The sequence below is a fragment of the Hibiscus syriacus genome, unplaced genomic scaffold (genome assembly GCF_006381635.1).
Source record: "Hibiscus syriacus cultivar Baekdansim isolate YM2019G1 unplaced genomic scaffold, ASM638163v2 tig00117021_pilon, whole genome shotgun sequence".
In the NCBI taxonomy this organism is placed as follows: domain Eukaryota; kingdom Viridiplantae; phylum Streptophyta; class Magnoliopsida; order Malvales; family Malvaceae; genus Hibiscus; species Hibiscus syriacus.
Window position 1 is genome coordinate 1,030,357 of NW_024063527.1, and position 22,810 is coordinate 1,053,166.

At 34.9% G+C, this 22,810-nt stretch overlaps 1 protein-coding gene and 1 pseudogene across 1 annotated transcript; both read left to right on the forward strand.

Annotated features, from left to right (window-relative positions):
• Positions 1-450: 450 nt before the first annotated feature.
• Positions 451-5,669, forward strand: LOC120195795 (proline-rich receptor-like protein kinase PERK15). The gene is given in 9 exon segments (XM_039197715.1): positions 451-849; positions 1,939-2,427; positions 3,211-3,297; positions 3,399-3,469; positions 3,860-3,936; positions 4,092-4,200; positions 4,203-4,238; positions 4,511-4,672; positions 5,069-5,669. Coding segments are annotated over 9 exon segments (1,662 nt in total). The 5' UTR covers positions 451-497; the 3' UTR covers positions 5,348-5,669.
• A 12,442-nt stretch (positions 5,670-18,111) lies between these two features.
• On the forward strand, positions 18,112-20,611 carry LOC120195794 (annotated as a pseudogene).
• The last annotated feature ends 2,199 nt before the right edge of the window (positions 20,612-22,810 follow it).

Genomic DNA, 22,810 nt, shown 5'->3' on the forward strand with positions numbered 1-22,810 from the left:
AAAGTATAATACATATCATTTGAAAAAAATTAACTACTGTTACATTCTAAGTACCTAAAATGATACATTTGTAATGTTAAACATCTAGATGATTCAAAAAAAAAATTGGCTACCTATTTGTAAAAATATATACTTTAGATATTTATTTTAAAATTAAGATTAGAAAATAAAAATAAAAAAGGAAAAATACGACGTCGTTGTCTGGTTTTATTCACATCTTTGTCAGAACGGGGCCCACGCGGTCCAAATTCTCTCTCTCTGTTCTCACTTGCCCTTCCAATCATAAGACCAAAAAAATTAATAAATCAAATCAGATTCTTCCTTTCTTCAGCTTCTACTCTGCTTCAAAGTTCAAACCTGAACTCATGAATAAAGAAAAAAATAATCTTGAAAAAAGAGCATAAAGAAAATAAAAAAGGAAATTAATACTATAATAATTATTATTATTATTATTATTATTATTTCAATTCTTCGACTTTATCGAAACCTCACCGGAGATGGCTACACCACCATCTCTATCACCGATTTCGCCGCCTTCCCCTCCCAACACTACAACTACTGCTCCGCCGTCTTCCCTTCCGAACAATACTGCTCCTCCGACGCCCCCAGTTACTAATAATTCCGATCCCGTGGCTGATTCTCCGAATGGTACGTTTGCAAATTTACTACCGCCGCCACCGCCGCCGCGATCCGTTGAGAGCTTACCGCCTGGGACATTAGCGGGGCTTATAGTAGGGGTGGGGTTGGGAGCGTTAATTGTGCTAATTGGAGCGGGTATCTTTGTAATTTTCTATAGGAGGAGAAAGAAGAAGCTTGCTAACAATTATTCTGGAGCTGCTCCTCAAGGAGGTCAGTCATTTTTTTAATTATGAAATAATTACTCTATTTGATCCCTTAATTATGTTTGTGTATTAATTCTTTATTTTTTGAAGTTCCATTAGTACATTTTTCCTAAAAAAATGTGAGTTTAGTTTTTCAATATTTTTTATGATTCTAGGTTAAAATTGTAAAGTGTTTGTTTAATTTCTATTGTATTTTAATAATAATTAAATCGTGTGAGAACTATATTTGTCTACATTCTGTCAACTTTGTATTATCTATTTATTTATTAGTTTTTTTGGGTATAATAGTGTTTGTTTCTTTAAAAAAAAATATTTTGTTTAATATAGTGAATCTTGAGTTCCTTCCGGTATTTTATAGCATCATTTCATTGGGATTGCTTTGAAACATTGATTTTTGGTTTTCATTGGTTTAATTTGTATAAGAGCTCACGCTCATGACCTAGATGTGCATTGTTGATGCCTTGATAGTATAGGGTAAGACATAGTTTTCTTTTGGAGTTAACTTGAATCAATCGACAGAGAATATACTAAGGTGTGAAGCTTGAACGAGTTACTTTTATCGAGGATTTAAAGTTGTCATGAATTTGTAAGCTATTGTATTCTTTTGTTAATGAAGAAGCAGCCTGCAAGTATCAGTTTTATTGTTCTAATCATGGTGGTCATTTTTAATGTTCCCCCTACTATGCATTTTTAAACCATTTATGAAAGAATGAGGTTTACCCATTTCAGATCTCAGGCCATGAGACATTCATGTCCGAACATGCATACAAGAACATTCATGCATGCATTTGCTCGTACACAAACACATGCATATCTGGGAAAGGGAGGGGTTGGCACTTTAATAATTTTATCTAAGGTGCTTGAATGATAGCCAGTGGTAGTCTGGAAGTGTGTTTCTATTTATGTTTGATTAGCAACAATTAATCATATCGAGGATTGTTTATGTGCTTTTATTTTCATTTGGTTAAGGCATTCTTCTATTTCACTCTTGTATGACATGTTTAAAATGGACAATAATCACTTTATGGTTACAGTGTAATGTCGAATAAATTGAAACATAATCGACACTAAATCTTGCATTTTGTTATACATCCAGTTGATCCCCAACATTGGCAGCAGAGTGTTCCTCAAATTACTGTTCTGCCAAAGCCTACTCCTCCACCAGGAATCACACCACATCTTTATAATTCTGTTGAGCCTCCTTCAACGAGTACTAGTTTGGGCTCAGAAAAACCATCAAATGCATCACCTTCCCCAGTAGTGGCCATGGGACATTCGTTGGGCACATTTACTTATGAAGATTTAGCAATGGCAACTGATAATTTCACTGATTCTAACCTCATCGGTCAAGGAGGTTTTGGTTATGTCCATAAAGGAGTACTAAAGGATGGGAAAGTAGTTGCAATTAAGCAGTTAAAAGTTGGAAGTGGACAGGGTGAGCGTGAGTTTCAAGCAGAAGTCGACATCATTAGCCGTGTTCACCATAGACATCTTGTTTCACTAGTTGGATACTGCATAGTTGGTGTACAGAGGTTGCTTGTTTACGACTTTGTCCCAAACGACACATTAGAGTTTCATTTACACGGTGAGTCATTTTGGTGGTTAAATTCCTCTTCCACCCCACTCCACTCACCTTACTGGCTGTGAGAAGATGAAATTGACTAGCTGAACAAAAAAAGAAGAAAATGAAATTGGGAAGCTAATCATACTTTTTTTCTTTTTGTTTCTTCAATTACTTGCTTCTTTTACTGATACCATCACTCCTTCTTAAAATTTTGCAAAGTTGCTAATACATGTTCCTGGTATCTTTGCTTTCCTTCTATGGGCTTTTGAAGATCCTAATTCAAATGGTTTTCCATACCTCGAGTCCTGGATCAAAGTTTGTATTTTAGTCTTGAAATATTAGATTTCATAAAATAGTGAAAGTACAACAAATTTATTGTATACGGAGGTGGAAATTGTGTTGATGTTTTCTAGCTTTGTTCAGGATTGTGCTTAGCAACAAAAGTAACAAATGATGGTACTTGTATTTGTTTGGCTCTTAGTAATGAGTATGCTTGATAAAGATTCTGATAAAAAAATATAGCTATAAAAAGTTGAAAAAAAACTGTAATATTCTCATGCAGAAGAAAAACAACTAAGTATTTGAACAATAGAGATCTTGCATATTATGGATGATAAATAGGTAATTCATATACTATTGAGTGAAACAAATAGTGCTTTGTATAATCTTGGTCCTGACTGGGTCTTGAACAGGCATAAGGGACAGAATTATAAAATTGAGAATGCACCTTAGATTTAGGATGTATAGCTGTATGTGCATATCTTAACTACGATATGTTTTAACGGGATGAAACATGACATGCAGGAAAAGATAGGCCAGTTATGAACTGGTCAACCAGAATGAAAATTGCTCTGGGTGCAGCAAAAGGGTTGGCATATTTGCATGAGGACTGTAAGGAAACTCTTCCTTGTCTACTTTAAGTTATGAAATTCAAGCAGTTTCATGTTCCCAACAGTTTATACTTTCTTCGCTAAGCATAGATATATAATCAGGTAAGCCCAAGATCATACATCGTGATATCAAGGCAGCTAACATTCTTCTCGATGAAAGCTTTGAGGCAAGGGTATGTCTTCAGTTTTCAAGTTGAATGCTATTTCTCTAGCCACAGGATTGATTTATTCCTTTGCCTTTTGAGGTTGAGGACAAACCATAGTGCATATCTTTTTCTCGATGTTTATATTAGCTCTTTATATGTTTCTTGGAGAAAATGGAACTCTTGATTTAGTTTTGGCATGACACTTGAATGAGAAAAATCCTCCTTTAGATTGGAACAATGAATAGAAAATGAATCTGATCATAAGACTGTTTCAGGATACTTCATCTCAAATTTTGATGAAAACTTGTTCTGAATTTATTGATGTAAAGAAAATTTATTTTTGATTCAAATGGCCTACGGTCCATGATTCTTTTTCAAAGCAAGCCTTTCAGCCTCTTGCCTTTATGTTTTTTCCAGCTTGCAGATTTTGGACTTGCAAAGTATTCTTTAGATACTGATACTCATGTATCCACTCGAGTGATGGGAACTTTTGGGTAATAAATGTATTTTCACTTATTTCCCTTGCATTTGATATTGTTGCACTACAGAAATTATGGCTCAGTCCATGCTATTTTGCGGCACATTTTCCTTTCATATTTAGTCTTTAACAATCATATGCATCTCTTCTCACAAGAGCGTGTATTTGCAGTTACATGGCTCCAGAGTATGCCTCCAGCGGGAAGCTCACTGAGAAGTCGGATGTTTTCTCCTTTGGGGTTGTGCTTCTGGAGATGATTACTGGATACCGCCCCGTTGATAAGATTCAGCGTTCTTTGATGATAGCATAGTTGATTGGGTTTGTACTCAATTTATCAGTATTACTTCATTTGATGTGTGTATATATATAATCTAGTTAATTATGAAAATTTTCCCCTTTTAAGTGATTTTTAATGTTAAAAAGATCTTGTTTTCATTTCAAATGTTCAAAACAAAGGTTCGGGCCCCACTAGAATACGGACGTGCAATTGCTTGATCTTGCACAAATTCTATGGCCTCTCTCAGATCCCCAGTTTTACTAGTGCTTCACTGGCATGGAATGAATAACAAATCTTTTATTTTGAATTCTAGGCAAGGCCTTTGCTCTCGCAAGCTTTGGAACATGGAAATTTTGATGCATTTGTGGATTTGAGGTTACAGAAAGACTACGACTCCAATGAAATGACCCGAATGGTTGCTTGCGCTGCAGCTTGTGTGCGTCATTCGGCAAGGAGTCGCCCACGGATGAGCCAGGTTTCTTTTACTAACTGCTTAATTTTAAGTTTTAGTCCTTAATCAACATTTCTTTCATTTGATCAATTAGGTAAATGTTCTAGAGTCGAGTTGTCAGATTTTTCTGAACCATGTTAACATGTTGTCACTAGCACAAGTTAAATAGTTGGTATTTATTATTTTTCACTTTTCAGTAACCTCTTCTAACTCTAGGCACATTTTACTCATTTGGGAATGTTTTCACCTTTTAATTTATAGCTATGTATTTGTTCCAAATCAATGGTATGATGCTTAGACAGTCAGATGTGTGTATGTCCGACATGAGTATGTGCAAGTTCTTCCATGTATTTGGGTCAATGGAGAATCATATCCCCGTACTTGTTACAAATTCATGAACCTTTCTATCTCTTAATGCAGGTAGTTCGAGCCCTGGAAGGAAACATTTCTCTGGATGATTTGAACGAGGGAATCACTCCCGGGCACAGCAGAGTGTTTGGTTCCTTTGAAAGTTCTGATTACAGCTCAACCCAATACAAGGAAGATCTGAAGAAGTTCAGGAAGATGGCACTGGAGAGCCAAGAGCTTGGTAGCAGTGAATACAGTGAGTATGTTGTTAACCCATCTAGCTCCAGCACTGAAGGACAACAAAGTACCAAATCGAAACATCGAAAGCTGAGAAAGAAACCAAAGATATAAGTCGGAGCTCGTAACAAGATCTGTAGTGAAATTTGCTGGGGCAACAGTAAGGGGTCTTTTCCAGCCGGCTTTATTATATTCATTACTGCCTCATTGCAACTAGGTTGAAATCTGAAATTTCTGGAAGCTGCGAAATGGCAGCCATGGTATTTGGTTTAGGTAACTGAGGTGGATTTTGTCAATTCCATCTATTTAGGAGTAATGTGATTGTTTAGTCTCAAAACCTCTACTGCGTGTATATTTGATGTAGTTCACGGCTAGAATGTTCAATGCTGTATCAAATTCTATAGAGGATCTTCAATGAAATTGCATTATTGCTTCAGTATACGCTATGTTGTACCATGGCTTGATGGTACTATACGCTATGTTTAATTTAAGATATTTCCTCTATTTTAATAAAATTGACTGTTTCTATTTGCATAAAAAAAGACTTCCCACCAACGATAATCTGATAATTAATTGTATGCGGTACTCTTGGAAAGTATATATAGTTCTTTTATATATAATTTTTGATTTTTTTAGAATTAAAATTAAATTGTTTAAATATATAAATATTAAAGATGAAAATTCATAAATTATTTGAAATCAAGGCAAATTTAATGTGATAAATGAACAATGAGGTTAAATACGCTGCTATATTAAGTTAAAAAAATGGCTAAAGTACACAAATGATTATCTTACTATAGGACTCTATTTTATTGAGTCTCATGACTATTAAAAGCTATAAAATGGTCTCTTATATGTAGGATATTGCTTTGACTGAGTCTCTCGACTATTAAAAGTTATAAACAGTCATCTATATATAGGATATTGCTTTGGTTGGGCACCTCGACTATTAAAAGTTAAAAAATGGTCACTCGACTATTCATTATATTCCAAATCGTCATTTTCTGTTAATACATTGACTGCAATATAAGGTGGATGTTAACTTGCTGACTGAAATATGATAAAATATAATCTCAAACGACTATCATACCTCAGTCAACATGTTAACGTCAAACTCATACGACCGTCAATTTTTTTAATGGAATATGACAAGTTTAGACCATAATGAATAACCGTGTGACCGTTTTGAAATTTTTAGTAGTTGAGGGACTCAACAAAGCAACATCCAATAGAAGGATCATTTTTTAATTTTTAATAATCGAATGACTCAACAAAACAACATTATATAGTAGATAGACTATTTGTGTACTTTAGTCTAGAAATTTACATCATCCTTACCGTTAATCATTTAAGGGAGATAACTAAAGCATAACCAATAAAAAATACTAATGATAAATTAAAAGCTTTATAATTTAGTGAACAAAACAGAAATACTTTATTGGGTGACTAATGCTATAATATACAGTCAGAAAATGTTTTTGAGAAAATAACCTCAGTGACCGAAAATTCTTATAATATACGATTCTGACCAACTTTTTTTCGATTTGCCAAAAGACCAACAAAATCGCAATGCAATCTCTAAATCGCAATGCGGTCTCCAGTATCGCAAATCAGTTTCCAGATTCGCAACGCGATTTTGACTATCGCATTGCGATTTTAGAAAATCGCAATGCGAATATGTAAATCGTAACGCGATAATACATAATCGTAACTCGATTCTGACTATCGCAACGCGATTCTGACTGTCGCAACACTGAATTTCAAATTCGCAACAGGTTTTAGTTTCGCAACACAAATGTTTTGGGTATATAACTACGCAGCAACAATTCATAACCAAAATCTCTAAATCGCAACTCATTTCATCTCCATCTATCACTCTCTCCAACGACATCCGTTCCTATATCCAACGACATCCTTCCCCATCCGGCAACAGGTTTTAGTTTCGCAGCTCGTTTGTTTAGTAAATTAATTTACAATAATAAAATCATTTAATGTTGATCATGTTTGGATATATTTGTGTTTTGGAGGGTCATGAGAGAATGTTCATGGTGTTTTACAATATATGCCTTTACCCATGAATCTTCAACTAAAACTGTCATTAAAAAAGTTAACTTATGAAACTCTAATGTTACGTGTTGCAAATAAATTGAATTTAGAGCCCCTAAGTGGATTTAGGTTATCTTATCAAAGAAAATGTAAAGTTTATTTGTTAACCGACAATGAAGATGTTGAACGATTCATTGCTTACATTAGTGTTTCGCAAGATAATGTTACATTGTATGTTATTGAACCTAGAAGTAGTGAAGTTGGGTCAGTAACGAGTAGTAATCAACTAAGTTTTTCAACCCCAGTTTATGGTGCTCAAAATTTAATGGTTCCACCACAATTTCATCACCAAGCAAATTTTGTTTCACCACATTTCCAATACCAAACACAATCTCAAAACCCACAACCTTTCCCTAATTCAAATCCCAATCAACTTTCAGCACCAAATTTCAGTTTTCGTATTGACCAGTTAGACGATGATGAGCCAATAGAAAAAATTGTGAGTACTAGTCAGTATTCGAAATTTGATCTTGGTCAATACCCGGACTTTGATCTTGGTCAATACTCAGATTTTGATGGTGTTTCAGAAGAAGAAACAGACCCTGCGTATAATGATGTTGATATTGGTCAATACCCAAATTTTGATGATGAAACAGCTGCTGCCGAGGAAGATGTTGTTGATGATAATGAGGAGGAAGTTACGACTGTGAATGAACATGTTGAACATCCATTCTGTAATTCATATAACCCTGAAGAAGAAAAGAAGAAGAAGAAGAAATCCCCGAAGAAAAGTCCCCGAAGAAAATGCCACGGGAGTATAACTGGAATATGCCAGAATTACTTCAGATACCGGAAGAATAGTTGGTAAAGATAGCAGTTGATTGTTACAAAAAAATTATTCGTATCAAGAAAGATGATTGTTTTGATACAAAGGAAGACTTGAAGATAGCTTTGTATACGAAATGTGTGGAAGATGGCTATCAACTAAAAGTTAACAAATCATGCAAAGATCGTTTCGAAACAAGGTGTATGATTGACAAAAACTGTACGTGGCGTATGATTGCAAAGAGGATAAAGATTGCGAAATGTTTCAAATTAGGAATTTTATTGATAAACATACATGTTCAAGAACCCAAATTTTTCCTCACCATAGACAGGCAAACAAAAAGGTGTTGGGTGGTTTTCTGGCTGAGTTAATGTTTTTGAATGACAGGGTATATCGGGGACATGAAATTATGACTGACATGAATGCTCGGTTCAAGATTAGTATCTCATATTCTCAAGCCTGGAGAGCCAAATGTTATGCCTTGGAATTGTTGAAGGGGTCGCCAGAATCATCGTTTGCCCAACTGCCGGCTTATTGTCACAATTTAAAGCTGAAAAATCATGGGTCGGTAACTCATATCAAAACAGATAGAGATGGACACTTTGAGTTGTTGTTTATCGCCATTGGTGCTGCGGTTAGTAAATCAATATAATTTTGTTGACTCATTTTTGTTAGTTACATGCATTTCATATTTAAATGATTATATTTTTGTGTATATTATTTTGTAGATTCGTTCGTTTATTACTTGCATGCGCCCCAATTGACAACGCTGTTAGAAGGTGTTTCCCAAATGCTTTTCATGGACTTTGTGGTGTTAATTTGTATAGAAATCTAAAATCAAGGTCTGATGGTATAAAAAATCACAAATGGACATACTGGAAGGCTGTAAAAGCTTATCGGGAAGTGGATTTTAATAAGCATATAAATTGTTTAAGACGTGTTTTGCCTCAGTGTGCTCAAACACTAGAAGATGTCGGGTTTGAAAGATGGTCAAGAGTACATCAACTTGGAGCAAGATATGGTTTCATGACGTCTAATAGTGTAGAATCAATCAACGCTCTAAGTCGTCATTCCCGGAAATTACCCATTACTATGTTAATGGAGTTTTTTTGAGCCTCTATTCAACAGTGGTACTACAAGAAAAGAAACCATACATGTATTATTTCTTTAAATTCGTAACTTATCATATATTTTACTAAGTATTATTTATTTAAATTTATAGGAACATTGGAACCTCGTGTTACACCATGGACTGAAAAAAAGATAACGAAACGTGTTGTGAAGTCAACATCATGGAGAGTTGAACCATGTTCAAACACTTTGTTTGAAGTATTGGATAATAACTTAAATGGGCTTGTCGATCTAAATGCAAAGACGTGTAGTTGTATGAAATGGCAAACATCTGGTTATCCGTATGGCCATGTTATAAAAGTTGCTCTTCATCTAAACCAAGATGATTCAAGCGCATACGCTATGGATTGCTACACTACAGAAGTATATCGACAGACTTATGCCGAGATTATCTACCCCATTCCACATCCTTCTGAGTGTGACATACCAGATGACTTACAAACAGTTTTGCCACCAGCTATGGACAGAAGGCTACCTGGCCGACCAAAAAGTCACGATCGTATACCGTCTAAGGGTGAAGAGAAGAAGAGATCGACATGTAGTCGGTGCAAGGAAAGTGGTCATACAAGGTTGACATGTGGATCGCCAATGCCATCACAATCATCTTTTCCTCTACCAATATATGGATCCTTATCAAAATCCAAAGCTCATATGGTGTCAAGCAAAAGGCAATCAAAATTGCAATCAAAATCAAAATTACAATCACAACCGGCTTCACCTTTTGGGACTATTAACTTAGGTGATTTTTAAATACAAACGTTGTATTATGTGTATTTTATGTGTAAACTTTTAACATTTTCAGTTAGACATGTATTAGTAACTTGAGTTTGAACATTGCTATGATCTGTTCAGTTGTTATCACTTATTACACATTCATTTGAATATCGCAACGCGAATTTGACTATTATGTGTATTTTATGTGTAAACTTTTAACATTTTCAGTTAGGCATGTATTAGTAACTTGAGTTTGAACATTGCTCTGATATGTTCAGTTGTTATCACTTATTACACATTCATTTGAATATCGCAACGCGAATTTGACTATCGCAACGCGAATATGACTATCGCAATGTAAAATCGCAACGCGAATTTGACTATCGCAATGCGAATTTGACTATCGCAACGCGAATATGACTATCACAACGCAAAAATCGCAACGCGAATTTGACTATCGCAATGAGAAAATCGCAAAGCGTATTAGACTATCGCAACGCGAATTGACTTTCGCGTTGCGATTTTGGCTTTCGTATTGCGATTTTGAGTTTAGCGTTGCGAAAGTGTACCTTCAACAGGTCTTTTGCCTTCAATATGATGCAGATTGAAATCAACAAATCAACTTTTACATTTCAATCAATTAAAAAGCACAAATAAGAATTATTTACACATCAATTAAACAAATCAACTTTTACAAACCAATTAAACAAGCAAAAAATAATAATAATTCTTATTTTCCTCATCAATTAAACAAATCAGACTTTTAAGAATCAATTAAACAATAAAAAAAAGTGTACCCCAGACAGTTGTTTATGCACTCATACATCAATTTCACGCATCTCACTTCATGATTAACCTGCAGAAACCAAACATTTGCTCAAACAACACTTTCTACACATCTAAAACCAACAAACAACAAATTATTGAATTCTAGGTACTTAATAACACTTGCATTTGACTTACCAATTGTTTATGGACACTTTCATAACGCGGATGCAGGTAGGCAGCGTCTCACATATATCGCTCTAGCCATAAAATGCCGAAACCACAAGCCTACTGCACCTCTATCTCTATCGGTGGGAGGTAGAAACTGTGTACTTCCTATCGTCAAACGCTCCAAGCACATGCATACGAGAGGACCACAATCCCCTCTGGCTTCCTGCGTTTGTTGTGGCGCGGTCTCGTCTCTGATGACTGTAACATTGAACTTCTTTGGCTTCTTGTTTCCAGAATAAGTCCAATAATTAATCGCATCCAAGAATTTAGCCAAATGAGAGCTCCATCCTTTAATAATATCTCTCAAATCAGACAATGATATGTAATTTTTCATGTTGTCATATACTATTATCTTCAGGGATAGGGGCTGAAGCTCGACGATAAGTCAATGAGTACGTTCCAAAACAGGGATAAACACCTGCAATCATAAGTAATAATTCAATTGCGCACTTATTTATGAACTCCTTTAAAATATTTAAAAAATAAATACTAACCTTATCGACCTCCCACCATGCAGGATAAAGTTTAGCTTATCCATTAGCCAACACATATGATTCCTGTCGTTGATTCTTCAAGTGAACTACGTGAAAAGACGTCGGCATAATTGTATATCGCGTATTTTTTTATTTTTCCTCATTTTCCTTATCATTAGAAGACGTGACACCCATGCATCAATATGTTGTTTTACAAAAAAAGACATATATTAGTGAATTACATAAATTTAAACAAAAATTAATCAAAATGAAATATAAAAAAATATAAGACTTACCCCCCATCGAAATAGCCTTTGTCTTCAACCCCTAATAACACATCCCACCAAGACCGATCAATCAACAAATGCATATCATCGTTGAGTTTGTATATGTCAGCGTAACACCCCTGGCTCCGCTCATGTAGATAAAAATCAACTGCGGTCTTAGCCCAAAGGGTATTATCCAGAATTGTTTCCGATAGTTTTCTCCTCTCCACTTCATCTGCCGGAATGGTACTGGCCGGTAACTCATACGAAAGCCAACATTCATCCATCATGTTCGGCATGTGAGAGGGTTTCTCAATAATTCGACATATTATGCCGTGTGAATCAGGCTCTTGAATGGTGGGAGGGACCTCTTCAACGATGACATGGGCCTCTTGAACGGTGGGAGGGGACTCTTGAGGGATGATAGGGGCCTCTTGAACGATGACAGGTGAGACGGGCTTCTTCTTATGGAGTCTTCACACTATTGGGGTGAACGGAGACGTAATGGCACGTGCACGTCGTCTGATGCGTGAACCCTGTCATACAAGAAAAACTCGACGTAAAGCATCCACCTTATCGGGCCGCTAAAAATAAATTAATACATAAATCAATAAATAAACAGACATGATATTAAACAGTGAAAACAAAGACAAATATGTTTCAAACTTGCACAGTATTCACCCAAGTCATTATTCTATCATAGTTCACAAAATGCATCAGATAACATTCCAGAAGTAAGAACTTATATAAACATTTTAAAAGGACAACATAAAGAGTAGTAGTTTATTCTTGAAACTTAAATTTGCAACACTGTGAAGTTAGTATTTGTCTTTGTCTTTTGGTTGAAGTAATGCAATCCATTCAAGTTTCAATTTGCAGAAGAAGAATAGTTTCTGAAACTTAAAATCGCAACACGAAACTTAAAATCGCAACGCGAAAATGACTATCGCAACGCGGAAATGACTATCGCAACAAGACAATCACAATGCGAAATAAAAATCGCAACGCGAAACTAAATTCGGGTTGCGATTTTCATTTTCGCAATGCGATTTTTACGTTGCGATTTTTATTTCGCATTGCGATTATTCTGTTGTGATAGTCAAATTCGCGTTGCGATGGTCATTTCCGCGTTGCGATAGTCATTTTCACGTTGCGATTTTAAGTTTCGTGTTGCGACTATTCTTCTTCTGCAAATTGAAACTTGAATGGATTTCATTACTTCAACCAAAAGACAAAACAAAGAGAAATATTAACTTCACAGGGTTATTTTAGAACCTGTTTAGCAGTATTGACAGCAACCGAATGAATTTACTAAGCAATCTAAGTGAAATGGTTAATCTAAGTAAAATTACGAGTAAATCAAGTTAAATATGAAAAATCTTAAACTTACCTCGTTGCGTAGAGTATGAACCTCATTTTGCAATGATGCTATCATCTCACGTAGAGTCGCTACCTCACCACGTAAAGTAGATACCTCATCACGCCATGCACCATTGTCATCGCGTAAAGTACCGACCTCCTCACGCAAAGCATTGACCTCATCACGTAACTCCCCTAACTCATCCCGTAGAGGTAGAGGTGGAGAACAGGGAGATAAATGTCGTGACATTTTTGTCGGTCACCTATCATGAGGTGATGGTGGAGAAGAGGCTCGATGATGTGACGAAATAGATGATGGCTCTCGTTGTAGAGGTGTATAGTGTGGTCGATCAGGTGATGACTCTGGGTGAGGTGATGGCTCTCGAAGTGGAGGTTGTTCATCATCCGTGCCATCAAAAAAATGCTTACTAGCTTGCCACCAATCAGTGGCAAGCTCAGCCTCCATGGGTGTCAGCCTCTGTAATAGAGTGTTGGCCTCCTAACAATATAAAAGCTCAAACAAAGTTAAACGTGTACTAGTAATAACTTGTTTATATATGGTAGTATTTGTGTTAACTTACATAATTTATTGTTGTATACCGTAGTAACTCTTCCCAAATCAACAACCGCCGTTTTCTCTTCCAGGAAATAGCCCTAGGAATATCATTTGAAGTTTTTAATGCATATGTCTGCATGTCGGGAAAAGCCTCAAATATCCAAATCTACAAACAATATAATACACAAACATTAGTAATTGTTAAATAATTAATTATAATTTTGGAAACATTATATAGAAATTCTTACCTTAAAGACCCAAATAAAGCCTGACAAAGTGTATTTGGAACTATCGCCACGCAAACTTTTACGGTCATCAAAGGCGGACGACAACTTATTCCAGGTAGCTTTCCATAGATACGAACCCCACGGAAACATGTTACATGCATTTAGGTCCTCTACCAATAATATTAGGTCCTTAGGAATAGGTTGTCTGGCCTCTCTGCCTAAAAAGCCGGCATGCAAAAGTACTAAAAGGCATACTCGGACAACATCGACGTCATCCATCCGAGTAAAACCATCTTTCTTATTAAATAATCTCGTCAAGTCGTCGACGTGTAAATTCGTCTTCTCCATTGACAGCTCAGGAAAAACCCGGGATAACCATGATGGGCGGGTAATATGACTAGTGTATCGACCTACATCATAGTGTCCGAAGCGTAGACCAGTGATTAAGCAAAACTCCTCCCTCCCAAAACACGTATACGCCGGTGGAAAATGAAACCATATCTCTTCATTACCACGTTTTATACTCTCAGGTAGATCGCTAGTCATGGTCTGAAGCCACAAATGGGTCAACATAGCATCTCCACCCGGATGTTGTACTTTCAGCCATGGCCTGAAGCAAGTATCCTCAAACAATTTTCTTTGTACAGGTGAAAGCTTCGACGCAATTGTAGTGACTAGGCTTGTTTTATTCCTTAAGGTCAATTGAGCCAAAAAAAGTTCTACAAAAACAATAAACATACCAAGTTAGATATACCAAAAACTACACTGTGAAGATATACCAAAAACAATAATAAACATAAAGAGTAGTAGTAGTTTATTCTTCAAACTTAAATTTGCAACACTGTGAATTTCGTATTTGTCTTTGTTTTTTGGTAGAAGTAATGCAATTCATTCAAGTTTCAATTTGCAGAAGAAGAATAGTTTCTGAAACTTAAAATCGCAACACGAAACTTAAAATCGCAACGCGAAAATGACTATCGCAACGCGGAAATGACTATCGCAACAAGACAATCACAATGCGAAATAAAAATCGCAACGCGAAACTAAATTCGGGTTGCGATTTTCATTTTCGCAATGCGATTTTTACGTTGCGATTTTTATTTCGCATTGCGATTATTCTGTTGTGATAGTCAAATTCGCGTTGCGATGGTCATTTCCGCGTTGCGATAGTCATTTTCACGTTGCGATTTTAAGTTTCGTGTTGCGACTATTCTTCTTCTGCAAATTGAAACTTGAATGGATTTCATTACTTCAACCAAAAGACAAAACAAAGAGAAATATTAACTTCACAGGGTTATTTTAGAACTGTTTAGCAGTATTGACAGCAACCGAATGAATTTACTAAGCAATCTAAGTGAAATGGTTAATCTAAGTGAAATTACGAGTAAATCAAGTTAAATATGAAAAATCTTAAACTTACCTCGTTGCGTAGAGTATGAACCTCATTCTGCAATGATGCTATCATCTCACGTAGAGTCGCTACCTCACCACGTAAAGTAGATACCTCATCACGCCATGCACCATTGTCATCGCGTAAAGTACCGACCTCCTCACGCAAAGCATTGACCTCATCACGTAACTCCCCTAACTCATCCCGTAGAGGTAGAGGTGGAGAACAGGGAGATAAATGTCGTGACATTTTTGTCGGTCACCTATCATGAGGTGATGGTGGAGAAGAGGCTCGATGATGTGACGAAATAGATGATGGCTCTCGTTGTAGAGGTGTATAGTGTGGTCGATCAGGTGATGACTCTGGGTGAGGTGATGGCTCTCGAAGTGGAGGTTGTTCATCATCCGTGCCATCAAAAAAATGCTTACTAGCTTGCCACCAATCAGTGGCAAGCTCAGCCTCCATGGGTGTCAGCCTCTGTAATAGAGTGTTGGCCTCCTAACAATATAAAAGCTCAAACAAAGTTAAACGTGTACTAGTAATAACTTGTTTATATATGGTAGTATTTGTGTTAACTTACATAATTTATTGTTGTATACCGTAGTAACTCTTCCCAAATCAACAACCGCCGTTTTCTCTTCCAGGAAATAGCCCTAGGAATATCATTTGAAGTTTTTAATGCATATGTCTGCATGTCGGGAAAAGCCTCAAATATCCAAATCTACAAACAATATAATACACAAACATTAGTAATTGTTAAATAATTAATTATAATTTTGGAAACATTATATAGAAATTCTTACCTTAAAGACCCAAATAAAGCCTGACAAAGTGTATTTGGAACTATCGCCACGCAAACTTTTACGGTCATCAAAGGCGGACGACAACTTATTCCAGGTAGCTTTCCATAGATACGAACCCCACGGAAACATGTTACATGCATTTAGGTCCTCTACCAATAATATTAGGTCCTTAGGAATAGGTTGTCTGGCCTCTCTGCCTAAAAAGCCGGCATGCAAAAGTACTAAAAGGCATACTCGGACAACATCGACGTCATCCATCCGAGTAAAACCATCTTTCTTATTAAATAATCTCGTCAAGTCGTCGACGTGTAAATTCGTCTTCTCCATTGACAGCTCAGGAAAAACCCGGGATAACCATGATGGGCGGGTAATATGACTAGTGTATCAGACCTACATCATAGTGTCCGAAGCGTAGACCAGTGATTAAGCAAAACTCCTCCCTCCCAAAACACGTATACGCCGGTGGAAAATGAAACCATATCTCTTCATTACCACGTTTTATACTCTCAGGTAGATCGCTAGTCATGGTCTGAAGCCACAAATGGGTCAACATAGCATCTCCACCCGGATGTTGTACTTTCAGCCATGGCCTGAAGCAAGTATCCTCAAACAATTTTCTTTGTACAGGTGAAAGCTTCGACGCAATTGTAGTGACTAGGCTTGTTTTATTCCTTAAGGTCAATTGAGCCAAAAAAAGTTCTACAAAAACAATAAACATACCAAGTTAGATATACCAAAAACTACACTGTGAAGATATACCAAAAACAATAATAAACATAAAGAGTAGTAGTAGTTTATTCTTCAAACTTAAATTTGCAACACTGTGAATTTCGTATTTGTCTTTGTTTTTTGGTAGAAGTAATGCAATTCATTCAAGTTTCAATTTGCAGAAGAAGAATAGTTTCTGAAACTTAAAATCGCAACACAAAAATGAAAATCGCAACACGAAAATGACTATCGCAACGCGAATTTGACTATCGCAACGCGAAATGAAAATCGCAACGCGAAACTAAAATCGCGTTGAGATTTTGTCGTTGAGATTTTCATTTCGCGTTGCGATCCTCAGTTTCAAATAGTCATTGTCTAAAATTGAAACTTGGATGAATTGCATTACTTCAACCAAAAGACAAAACAAAGACAAATATTAACTTCACAGGGTTAAAGACTAAACAGTTTAGCAGTATTGGCAGCAATCAAATGAATTTAATAAGCAATCTAAGTGAAATGGTTAATCTATTATTGAAATTACCAGTAAACTTATCATCAATTTCAATATGAAAAACCTAATAATAATGCAAAAATTTCAAAATAAAAATAATTAAAAAAACTAACCCTCGGTGGTTGATTTGGTTGATTTTCTATTTCTGATCGTGAATGATTGTGAGGGTGGCTCTGAGAGATGGAGATAGACGGATTTCGCCGGAGATGGGGATGGATTTCGTCGGAGATGGGGACGGATGTCGCCGTAGAGAGTGAGAGATGAAGATGAGACTGAGTTGTGATTTAGGGTTTTAGGTTAAGAGTTGCGATTACGGGATATATTAATATTCGTGTTTGGAATTTAAAAATAAAATACGCGTTGCGATACTAATGGCGCTTTGAAAATCGCATTGCGATTTTGTATTATCGCAACACGATAGTCAGAATCGCGTTGCGAATTTGGAAAATCGCAATGTGATAGTCAAAATCGCGTTGTGAATCTGGAAACTGATTTGCGATACTGGAGATCGCATTGCGATTTTGTTGGTCATTTTGGCAAATTGAAAAAAAGTTGGTCAAAATCGTATATTATAAGAAATTTTCGGTCACTGAAGTTATTTTCTCAAATGTAAATAGATTAGATCAACAAACAAGGGCATTTTTGGAAGATAACAAAGCGGTTGTTGGATGGCTGAAAACTGTTAAGAACTTGTATCTGTATGTAACTGTTTGCAACAGAATTTGGATTTTCTGGCAAAATAAAACAAATTAATTAATCACTCACAACTTCAATCCTCTTTGAAATTTCGTATTTGATCTTTAAGAATATAAAATCCTACAATTTTCTAAATTACTAAAACAATAATAAAATTGAAAATCGGATCGCATGGCCTCTCGTCGGCGTATGCTTCTAAAGGTCATAATACTCGGTGACAGCGGGTAAATCTTATTATCATTTTCTCTTATTTGTATGTATTATAAGTTTTCTGTAATTTCCATTTTTATTTTTATTATTATACATATTTTTGTTGATATTCATCTTCTTCTGATCTTTGAATTTCTAGAGTTGGGAAGACATCTTCATGAATCAGTAAGTTTTGAAACTTTTTTTCCAGTTTTTGAAAATTCCAATTGCTGTTTCTGATGTTTTAATTATTATTAATTTTACTGGAATTAGGTTTGTTAATCGTAAGTTTAGTAATCAGTACAAAGCGACAATCGGAGCCGATTTTTTGACAAAAGAGGTTCAATTTGAAGATAGATTGTTTACATTGCAGCTAAAATGCTACTTTCTTCTGAATAGAAACAATTTTTTTTTATTTCCTTGTTTTCTCAAATAAACAAGTTAAATATATTGATTGAAGTCTTGAAGTATCCGTATCAAAACCCATTGAGCAACCTCGGAGGTAAAAGGAAGTGTTGTTCTCCCTAGAAGTCCTAGATTTAGGCAATTGTATTTGTGTGCATTCATTATCAATTAATTAATAAAATTTTGAATATATAGTACATTGAAATCACCCCAAACTAATGAAAAAAAGTATCTGTATCCTACATGTATTTGAATCTGGCCTGAGAAGAATCATCTTCCAAATATATGTAAAAACTTGCAAAAACTTGAGTATAGCCGTGTTGTATTCATCCGTATATCAGATGCATACCTCGGAGTTTATGTAACATAGGTATAAATCAAGCCAACCTTTATCTGATCTTTGTGAAGATATTTATTTTGCTAGGAAAGTAGCTAGAATAAGCTTTATTTACATTTCTTAGCATCGATACGCTGTGTCTGTGTAGATATGGGATACTGCTGGGCAGGAAAGATTTCAAAGTTTAGGTGTGACTTTCTATCGAGGTGCCGATTGCTGCGTACTCGTGTATGATGTGAATGTCTTGAAGTCCTTCGATAATCTTAACAACTGGCGTGAAGAGTTTCTGATTCAGGTAATTTTCCATTCAATGGCATAGGAGATATTAATTGGAAAAATGAAGTAATGTTGCGAATTATTGGTTGAATGTTCAGGCCAGTCCTGATGACCCAGAAAACTTTCCTTTTGTTGTGTTGGGAAACAAGGTTGATGTTGAGGTGGCAATAGCAGAGTGGTAATATTCTTTTTCCCCCTTTTCTTACTGTTTTGTAGTATCAAATGGGAGTGATTATTTGGGTTTTCTTGATGGTTTATGAATGAGATTATTTCTTTCTGGTTTAGGTTTCTGAAAAGAAAGCGAAGGCATGGTGTGCTTCAAAGGGGAACATACCGTACTTTGAGACCTCTGCAAAAGAAGGGTTCAATGTTGATGCAGCTTTTGAGTGCATAACCAAAAATGCTCTAAAGAATGAACCTGAGGAGGAAATGTAAGTATCATATGTATCTTAAAAATTTAGGCTTTTGTTTGGTGCTTTTTCCTTTTTGCAAATAGAAAAAGTGCAAACCCAAGGGAGCTTTGTTTTTGTAGTTATGTGCTTAATCTTACTAAGAGATGTTGGATGTTGGGAAGTAGAAGTTGCAGAAATCAATAATGTTCCACGAAGAACGTGCATGCTTATTAAAATGCTTACGCTGATGAATAATTTAGGCTCTTGTCTGGTGTTCCCCCCCCCCCCTTTTTTGCAAGAAGAGAAAGCGTGAACTAAAGTGAGCTTTGTTTTGTAGTTATGTGCTTAGTCATACTAAGAGCTCCGTTTTTTCAGAAATCAATGATGTTCCACAAAGAACATGCATGCTCATAAAAATGTTTATGCTGATGGATCAGTTTCAAACAAATAAAATAAAACATTAACGTAGTAGAAGATGAGAAATAGAGTAAATTGACACTAGAAGATGTGACCTGTTTTTTCTGTGATGGATCAATTTTTACATCAATTACACTTGAATGCTTTTTAGACGAAGGCATTGCTCAGGATTTGTGTTGTTGATTCATCTTGCATAGAGTAAATTCCATATTTGAACTGCTTTGTTGTTTATATGTCCTTGGAGAGCTCTGATTTATTTGCACAAGATACATTTACTGCCCTGTATTTGGTAGATCACGGGTTCTTGTCAAAATTGAACAAATTAAAACAGTGAAAAATGTGATGTTCTTTTATATGTGAGATTAGTTTATAAAAAGCATTATGAATATACAATTAGATTGGAGGATAACCATATTTTTCTTGGATTGCTAATTGTTTCTCTTCCAACTCTTGTTTTGATAATGACCAAAGATACATTCCTGAAACGATTGATGTTGGCGGTGGTGGACGGTCACAGAAATCGACAGGGTGCGAGTGTTGAGTCGTTGGATGGGGCTGTTTCGGTTTCATTAGAGTGCAAAAACAGATGCCATGGATTTCTCATTTCTGGATTAGTGGTGCAGTTTCAGACAGGTAAAAATAGATTAGGATGATAATACTTCCCCATTAAAAGTTAGGGTAAACTACACAAGAAATATTAAAATATTGTGTCCAAAATAAAAAATTATAATATCCCATAAAACTCGTCACTTCGAGATGACGAGTTCGTCATTCACTGTTGAAAATACCGTAGATTTCAAAATAATTTTTGAGGTACCTTATTGGGAAAAAAAACCTATAAATTTGGAGTGCAATTGCGGGGCCGAAGAGTTGATGAACGGAGTGCAATGAGTTGGAGTTGGAGGCCTAATGATAGACGGAATCGTCGTTTTTTTTAAGTTTGTCCGTAACAAATTTATTACACGTAATTGTACCAATTATCATGTCTAAATTATATTTTAAACAATATAAATGAAATAAATTGGATTAAGATAATTGTCTATATAATAAATTAATATGGTATCTGAATTATATTAGATGATTATATCAATAAATTAGAGGGTTAATATGGTATCTGAATTATAATAAATATTTAACAATTTTGTTTTGGGATTTTTTACCGGTTTATAAATAATTTTTACAATATTAGAATTATTATTTTAATAAATTAATAAGTTTTACATTTTAGAAAATAAATTAATATGGTTGAACTATTTACTTTAATAGATCAATATGTCAATAATAGTGAATTAACTTTTGATGTTCGCTTAATCAACTTTTTTTTTTTTTTGAAGTTTGTCACATGGAAGTATTTGGAAAAAAAAAATTCAAGCAGCTTCTCAAACAAGAGAAAATAACGTCAAGTCTTTTTCGTAAATAATTACGTGAAATAAACTTCTTTTCCATTACAAAAGGGTCCCGTCTGACGTTAGCAAACATGAATAGGATCATATTAGTTCGTGTGGTTAGACGAAAGACAATGCATCAATGATAAACGGGCTTTTGTTAGTTTGTGGTATCTTCTAATTGAAGATTAGGAATGCAAAAGGCCATAGGTATGAACCCTTGATTAATTAATTTTAACCCATTTCCTTATCAAGAAATGCTATCTCCAAGTAGCCCTAATAGACAAGGTTATATTTTTCTTATTAATATGAGATTAGTACAAGATAATATCTGATCTTAGATAACTATCATATTGTATTGATAAACACTAAACCCCCGATTAGATTGATACTTAATTTATCTTTAACTAAAAAAATTGAAGTGACAACTAATCCTCTTGATTAAATGTAGCCCTCGAGAATAACTATTCAATGACCCTCTTTTACTTCATTCTTTGGAAAATGATCCATCAATTGTAACACGTAAAATGAAATCAAAACGTAAAGCAATTGTATTCATTCAGTAATATCCTTAGAAGCACTAGATTTTTTTTTAAAGATGATTGAATCTCTCTCGTGTTGAACTTTTAACATACATAATTAAGTTGATTAATTTAACATTAATAAATTATCACGTTAATTAATATTTAATGAATTAAAATTAGTTCTAAGTGTGTCACACAATAATAATCGGTAATATAGTCATAAATTATTTTCTAATATTAGTTTAATAATATAATTATTTGATAATATAGTAAAAAACTATTAATTTAATAATAGTACAATTAATAATAAAGGATATTCTCGTCAATATAAAAATTTCTTCAAACTCATAAAAGTATGCCAAGTTTCTTTAAAATGTATTTTTTTTATAAATAAATATATATATATATATATATATAGATTATATATATTGTATACAAGCTAGTCCTAAAAGATGTGAAGGCTATGTACTACTTTTTAAGATGAGACCCCTAAAATATTTTATAATAACGTGAAATCGTAAAATATCAAAATTTATCATATTACGATCATTTCTTACAAAATTTAAAAAAAAAAAATCCAAACATATGAAACTAAGTGAATTTCACAACGCAACTATATGATCATGATATTTTATTTAAAAAGTGCGTACACTAGTAAAAGTAGTTTTTTTTAGTTAATAGATTATTTTTAAAATATAAACCCCAAATTTTGAAACTCCATGACACATCATAGGTCACATTTGTACATAAATAGACCTGATTGTATATAACAGACATAAACTCTTTATTTCCCACTTATTTATCTTATTAAATCAAAAATATGATTCTTCAACTCCATGAATGTACATTTGTTCACTTGAACTTATTTATCATAACCAGGGATGGACTGAGGGGTGCTTAAGGGTGTCTAAAATTTTTAATATTATTTGTTAAGTTCACATCCCTAATAT